The 8,003-nt window shown below is 28.6% G+C and overlaps 1 protein-coding gene across 1 annotated transcript; it reads right to left on the bottom strand.

Moving 5' to 3' along the window:
• Window positions 1-2,568: 2,568 nt before the first annotated feature.
• Window positions 2,569-6,232, bottom strand: LOC111633376. The gene is made up of 3 exons (XM_023377931.1): window positions 6,205-6,232; window positions 4,569-4,748; window positions 2,569-4,037 (listed from the first exon to the last, which is right to left on the bottom strand). The coding sequence occupies exons 1-3, from the start codon at window positions 6,230-6,232 to the stop codon at window positions 3,592-3,594; spliced, it is 654 nt and encodes a 217-aa protein (XP_023233699.1). The 3' UTR covers window positions 2,569-3,591.
• Between the last annotated feature and the right edge of the window lie 1,771 nt (window positions 6,233-8,003).

Genomic DNA, 8,003 nt, shown 5'->3' with positions numbered 1-8,003 from the left:
TATCTTATAATGGAGCTACAGTACATAAAAATTAATGTTATTGTTGAATAAATAACTTAATATTGATCTACAACAAAAACATCTGTCTTTATACTTTAATGTACCCAGATAAAAATATTTTTTTATTTAATTATTGGAGAACAAATATGATCAAAGTCGAAAATTCCTATTCAAAACATTACAAATTGCGATCTCTACTTGGAATTTTTAAAGTATTATTTAGCTTTTGTTCTCAACACTACTTAACTATTCCACTATTCCCCATCTCACCCTCTTGGAACTCGCTTAGTTTTCACATTTCTACATTAATAGCGGTATCAATTAAGATCTATTACGATATAAAAACAAAATATTTACACGCTAGAATTTCTAGAAAACTTTATATAATACTTTTTTAAATTAAATTTTCATGTATTTAACTCCATTCTAGAGATTAACGAGATTAGTAGATACACGAAGATTAACGAAGAACGGATGAACAGAAGGGCTAAAATTTGAAAATTGTAGGCCAATAATTAAATCAATCAACAATTAAAACTTAATTTACAAGTGTTTTACAAGTGCATTTCCTTGCATAATCCAAAAACAGTAACGTAACTAGATATTAGAGGGAGATGAATTAGAACGTGCAAAGCCGTGTTTACCTTGTATATAACTGCGCTTGATTTACTTGATTTATTTATTTATTTACAAAATTAAGTGGATCCGAATCCCTAACCTCTTTTTCTTCCTTACTTTTGTATATAAATTGCAATCCCACTAGGCCCTGGTTACTAACATTAAGCTATTTATACATTGATACCATTTTCTGTAGCCAAAAAAACTATCATCATTTCGACCCATTTTTCTATAATTACAGACAAGAATTTTAAAAGTAAAATTATTAATTATTTATAATTATTAATTATTATTTTTAAAATCTTTTATCGCTTTTAACGTCATTTTATACGAATTGTTACTAAATATAGACGATGCGAATTTGTTTCCTGTTATATCTGATAAGGTTGAAGTGTTTTTCTTGTCAAAATGTACCTCATCCGCATTATTTGGATGGAAATAAAAAGAGACCACGTTACGGAAGAGGCTTATTTATTTATTGGAAAACCATCAGAGCATCTACAACCCAATTTCAGTAGCAAAACTAGACTATAATTAATACAAACAGCAACATTAATTGACCAATTTACATATTGCCAAAATTTTATTTACAATTCTCTCTTATATATATATAATAAAAAAATGTTTAAAAATTAAATTATCATAATTAAATAAATAAATTACATACCGAATTGATGAAAGATTTAAAATAATAAATTATTATTTTATTATATTTTATAGTAAAACCTTTATAAGATGGAATCTCACGTCTTTTACCATTTAGGCAGGTTTTACTGTATCTAAATTTTTATATACATAATATATTTTAAAATAATTTTATATATTAAGAGATCCGTAAAACGTCTGTTATAATTATTTATACAATATAGAATGATTTTGTTTAATATTTAGACTGTTATTTTTGCATAATTTATATATATATATTTTTTTTTAATTAAAAAGAAACTCGTCTATAACATAATTACGGTTTTAAACATATAAATAGTTTATTATGAGTTATATAAATTGAACATTTAGAATGAGAAATGCATAGAAGTCCATTGGAATAATTAAGTGCATGCATTTAATCTGTTATATTCTTTCGAATAAACTCACCCGTTTTAAAAATAAATATCTTTATCAAATTTTGTAATTTAATCTATTAAAATTTATATATATAAAATTATATAGAAGTATACAAGGAAAATGTGTAATGTGTTAAAATTATATAAATATCTTCTCACTTCGAGTTTTAACAATGTTTCTATAGTTTAATTCTAATTAAATTTCTGAAAATAAATATAATTATTAAATTTAAAAAAAAAATCGATTTTATAGAGCAATTATTCAGTATTTTGTAGAAATTATAGAAGCTTAAGCGATAAAAATATTTCTAATTATATACAGGACGGTGAGAAGTAAGTATACAGTTGTGTATCTGAGAAATAAAGACCTTTGATATTCATCATTATTATTATTTTATATTCCTTAATGCATAAAATAAATATATTTTTTTCATAATGACAACTGTATACCTACTTTTCCACCCCACTTCTTTATATAAGAAGCGGTCCATAAATTACGTCCTTGAAATTTTTACTTCCCCTCTCCCCTTGTCCCAGTTTGTCCAAATTTCCATAATCTCCCCTCTTCGGATGTTCACCGAAGCTCAACCACCCCCCTTTCCAACTTTGTCCCACGTCATAACCTCCTCCTTCTCTTCCTGTGTGACGTCATTTACGGACAGCCCAAGATACATTGCAGCTATTACTATCAGGCACTTAAATCCTTATTATTCGATCGAATTTCTTCTAAGTATTTAATTATAATCTAAATTTTATAATATACAAGATGCATTTTTTTTATTTTAAAAAATACTCGTAATGCCAAGATTTAGGCATATATATATATTATATTGTATAATTTATATTTATAATTTAAATTTATATACATTGTAATTTTATTTCCAATTTTCCAATTCTTAGTTGAATTTTTTCCTCTTTTGCAAAGTTTAAATTTATGTTTAGATATATTCACGCTCTACCTTCTATTATTAATGTTCATTAGCTAAAATTCAACATTTTGTACACTATTATAAAATTTTTTTATAATATATTTCAACGTAGAATAAAAATGCAAAACTACAAATATATAGGCAACTGCAAAAGTGGACCGGTTTTCAGCAAAATATCTAAGAAATCTGCAAAATATGGAAGAATATCTTCCGATTTATTGTTTAGCTGATTCTGTACACGTGAGGCAATATTAAAGAAAGCTGCTATTGCTTTTTTTTTTCCATTTTGTATGGGCAGAGGACCTTCATTTCTTAAAATCCGCACACAACTTCGAAGATGATCAATGGGAGATAATGGCACAATAGGTTTGGTTCGCTCGTACACTTTTTGTTCTTCTCGGCCCTAGACTAGAATATCTTCAGATATTTTCATTTATGTAAGGCCTTGCCAACTTAAGGATGTAAACAAAATTCCCTAAATTCACAACAGATATGAATAAAATAGGGGAAAAATCAGAGGCATACGGAAGACCAAAAGAAAAAAAAAAAACAGTATTCTTATTTAGAAAATAATAAGAAAAACCCTGGATAAGTTTGACATTTTGACACCTCCTGATGAAATTCTGTCATTTCATTGTATCTAGTGAAATGTCAAATCTGATATCCGTGGAATGCAAAATACATAGTTTAGGATATTGGAAATTTAGGAAATCATTGTGCGGCACATCATTTCAATTATTAATATTCTGGGGAAGTACAAAAAGATATGAATTAATGGAATAAATGATTGGAATAATTGGAAAATTAAAGAAGAATTTTTAATAGTCTTGCTTCCTGATTGAATCAATAACCGGCGCTTATTCTTCTCCTTTGATACTTTATCAAATCTTTCTTTCTTTCTTTCTTTTTTTTATTGTTATAAATAGCAGAATGCGAGGCGTTAATGTAACTCAGACTTAACTCTTAATGGATGGAATCACTCAAAGCGCAGTCGACTGAATGTCGTTGCAGTTGATTTGTACCACTAGCGATTGAATATCTTCGGCACTTTTCACCTTCCTGGGCATCCCAATCTGGTGCATGATGGGGTTGCTATTGGATGGACTCGTAACAAACACCGAATTTTGACGAGGACGAAACCTGTGATTACTGTACGTAGGAAAGGACGTGAATCTCTGCAAAGTTTTTTCTGGAGGATTCAAATCGGGCACCCTCTGCTGTTTTTGCAAAACTGCAGTGTAAGTTTGACTTCTGTACGCCGGCTGATAAGGTTCTAACATCCTTATTTTACCCCATTTGTTGAAGAATAGTATGATGACCGCTACCCACACTATCAACACAATTACAACAATAACAACTTCTTCTTCTCTCACTAAAAAATTGTTGACTTCCACGTAAGATTCTTTTTCTCTCGTACTTTCATTTTCTGCGGAGGAAAGAAAAATAAAAATAATAATAAAAAAAACACAAATAAATGAAACGGTTGCTGTTTTAATCAAGGACGTCTCTTTTGTTAATTAATACTTTTACGGATAAGTTATTCATAGAAAGGATTAGGGAAAACAGAAATGGAAGAATTGATTAAAAGAAAACGGGATTAAAATCGACGTTTGTCGTTCCTTGTTTATCATTTCGTTCGATCCCTCAAGGGAATTAATTTATACAATTTTAATTAATGATCATTAAGCGCGATGATATTTTAACCCAAACCCTATTAATTGAAAGTTTCGGTTAGTTTTGTATCGATTACTTCATCACTTTTTTGTTAAACTACTTCTAATAATTTAGACGTGGACAGGAGTTATATTACAAAGGATGCCGCATTATCGCATCTAATTTGTTATCATTAGCTGCGTACCAGACGAGAACACGTTCGTTCTTCAAAAATCAATTTATTCTTTCAATTAAGAACGGAGATAAAATAAAAATAAAAAGAGACAATTCTTTGTTAACTTACGGACATCTGGGGCAACGAACGATATTACTGGGCTACTGATGTTTGATCCTGTAGTGGAAATGGCTGTCAGATGAAGCTGATACTCGACTCCGGGTCTCAGATGATCCAGGGTGACTGTTCTAGTATTCGGATCCACTTCTTGGATAATGCGGTATCTAGCACGAAATGGATTATAACAGCCTTAAAATAACTAAAAGTATAGAAGAAAAAAAAATACAAATAATTAATGCTTTACATCACGTCAGAAACGTGCGTAATTATCTCCTTTCAAATTAACTTTTCTAAAATTCTACATTGTCTTCCTACCGAAATTTTTATTTATTTAATTACTATTTATCTTTTCTCTCCCACCCTTTGAAATGTTACTTAAAAATCTATTATTTTAATTACAATTTATAAAATTAATTGACTAAATGTAAAACCTTCTATGCAAATTTACATCAGCAAATAACATAGAGAAATGCATTGACTGAGTAACTAATAGAACTTCATTTTACGAATATTAGTGTTTAATTTATCCCAGAAAGTTAATAATTTATTAAAGAAGATTTGGGATAAAATGGACCACGCTAAAGATTATAGTGTGGTATTTTAAAATGTCTTTATTTTTGTCTTTTGTCCATGCCACCACGTTGGAGTTTCTAGAAGTTAAGAAAGTACTTGGAAAAACTCGAAATAAACTGAAATATCACGCTTGTTTATTAATTTTAATGTAATATTATGTCTTTAGTACAATTGTATTGTGTGATTAGTCTGAAGTTATACACATTCTGGGCAAGACCTAACCCAAAATGGATGCAAGCCAGGTAGACAGTAGGAATTATTAGAAAGGGACTATCGATCTCGATAGTCCCTTTCTAAATTTAAATGGGTAAAAGAAATTTCCCATTTAAATTTAGTTAAATGTAGGGAAAGTTAAATGGGTAAAAGAAATTTCCGAAATAATAAAACCAAAGTGAAATTGATCCAATTCACCCTACTTATTATACGTTAGAAAGAAAACAAAGATGTACTTTTACATAATATATATGGAGTGAAGTAAAGTGTCATCTCGTATTCAGAAGCTGTCTGATCTAAGTTGTTGTTGTGTGGTTTCTCTATCATTTATTACGTCAAAATATTTCTCCACCGGTTAACTTAAGATGATGTTGATAAATTGATAACAGTTTATCTTATAAAATACACAAATTTTAAAAATTTCTTTCTAGAACAAGATCTCATTTCTACAAAGGATATTTTTTTTTCCATTTGTTAACGTGGCTTATTCAGTTTTTCTTTCTGCTTTTGCACATGTGTGACACAGCTCATCTATAAATGCACTTCGATAAAAATCTAAGAAGGTCAAAAACTATCGAGTTTCTTTCTCTTCCAAAATGCTAATATCAAATGAAAATATATATTTTTTTTTATTAAAGGAGAAATTAGCATAGAAACAATTTTAAAAAAAGTACTTACGTCATAAAAAAACCAAGGTAATATAACTGATATAAATTATTAATCTAATAAAACGTGTTAAAGCAACGTGTTAACGGTGTATGCAAGTATTTCGCTGTTATTCTGTGTTACGCTGGCCTTCGATTCAGACAAACACTATTATATCCCAGCCACGTAATTACATTAATTTGCGTAATATTACATAACTGTACTTGTTCCCGAACCGCCATATTTTCGTCTAGTGGCGAAAATTTAAACTACGAAATCTGTGATGCGAATAGTATATATTGTATGTACCGAGTTTCGTGGTAGTGTACAGTAAATGCCCATTAGAATCGATCCTTGCGAGCTCTGATTTTGGTCAATTTAATCTTCCTCTTTTTTTAATTTTTAAAAATATCTTTCGAAATTAAAAAAAAAAAAGATAGAAAGGATATTACAAACTTACTTTAATATCCTATCTATTATTGTTACTATTCGAGTAATAAATTTAATAAAAATAATATTAGAATAGAATATTCAGAGTATATTTTTCTGCATCAGAAAACTGATTCTTTATATATTACTTGTATTATACACCGAGACTGTATCTAAATTTAATGATAAAATCTATTTAGTTCTTTGTTCTCCTTCTATGATTAAAGGAAAGAAAAACATGTTTTTTGCTAGAATAAAAATAGTTATATAAATTGAAATTTGTTTACCACTCGACTTATGAACGTAACTTTATTCATTCTTCCGTTTTCGGAATAAAATTTGAATAATCGCGAGGAAGAAAGGGGGAAAAAAACAATTTCCGTCACGACATAATTAATTTCGACAGAAGAGGGGAAACAAAAAACAAATGGTGGCACTTATTTTACTGTTGAAATATACGAAAAACGTCAAAGTTCGATCAAATTTTCATGAGTTTAAACTAAAATTGGGACGGATAATTAAGATAAACTGTAACGGATGAAGGAGAACCTTTACGTTGATGTCATTTGAATTATGTATAAGAGAAGATGACAGAAGGATTTTTATTCAACATGTGCTTGGTTAATATGTTTTAACTCGATCAATCATTAATTGGAAGGAATTATTCAGTGATCAATCTGTCCGCTTACGCGTAGAAAGGTTGATTAATTAAAAGACATCCTCCCCCGTCTTTCTCTTAAGTTAGAATCGATAATGCAGCCAGATCAATCAGTAATTCTTACTTTTCTCCAACGAGACGGCCAATTTTTACTTATTAATTCCATTTAGAAATTACCATTCTTAACTTTTATAATATTCCTGGCTATATTTTTTTTTTATCATTTTACTCTTCCACAATTTATTAACTAAATTTTTAATTTTAAATAATAAAAAAAATAAATTCAAATTGGATAAATCACAGAAATCACTAGTGAAGTTTTATTATTATTATTATTATTATTAGTACGGGATAATTAATTGAATTTCTATTCGTATAAGGAAACTTAAAGGGAATAAAATGGAAATAAAATTCAGTAAAAATAGAATGAATATAATTGTATGAAAACAAAACTATCTTTACATAAGAAAATTACAAGTAAAAATTCTTTTTCTTTGGTAAAGTTTTTCGGATAGATTAAAGTCACTTCTCTACCATCGAACTAGAAAAGAGAAAATTTAAATTTGCATAATGAATAATGAATGCTCCTAACGTTTAAGATCATTCATTATTCACTGAAGCGAACTTACGTTGTAAAAGAAATTAGTTTCTATCAGAAATTCGAAAAGCGTTAACGTTTTCTTCAATTTTAATTCAATTTAGGAAGTATCGCCTATAGAAAAACGTATCGGCCATTTTCTTTTTTCTTTTTTCTATACGAAACTGTCAAATTAGCAAACAATAATCGAGAAATGTTCTTTCTCCAGTTATGGAAAATTACATAAATTCGGTAATAAAGTTTCCCTCACGTCNGGAAGTTAGAGAAGTATCAAATTAACTAAACTCTATGATGATGCTTTAACAATTTATTATAAATTGTTAAAGTG

The sequence above is a fragment of the Centruroides sculpturatus genome, unplaced genomic scaffold (genome assembly GCF_000671375.1).
Source record: "Centruroides sculpturatus isolate CEXI.00-Female unplaced genomic scaffold, Cexi_2.0 scaffold677, whole genome shotgun sequence".
Classification (NCBI taxonomy): Eukaryota; Metazoa; Arthropoda; class Arachnida; order Scorpiones; family Buthidae; genus Centruroides; species Centruroides sculpturatus.
This window is presented reverse-complemented; position numbering and strand designations above follow the sequence as displayed.

Excerpts from the sequence above, each read along its gene's own strand:
- LOC111633376 (XM_023377931.1), bottom strand. The coding sequence starts at position 6,232 with ATGGCGGTTCGGGAACAAGTACAGTTAT. Across the intron at positions 4,749-6,204 it reads TCGGGAACAAGTACAGTTAT|GCTGTTATAATCCATTTCGT; the intron begins GTAATATTACGC and ends AGTTATTTTAAG. Across the intron at positions 4,038-4,568 it reads GTTCGTTGCCCCAGATGTCC|AAAATGAAAGTACGAGAGAA; the intron begins GTAAGTTAACAA and ends TTTCCTCCGCAG.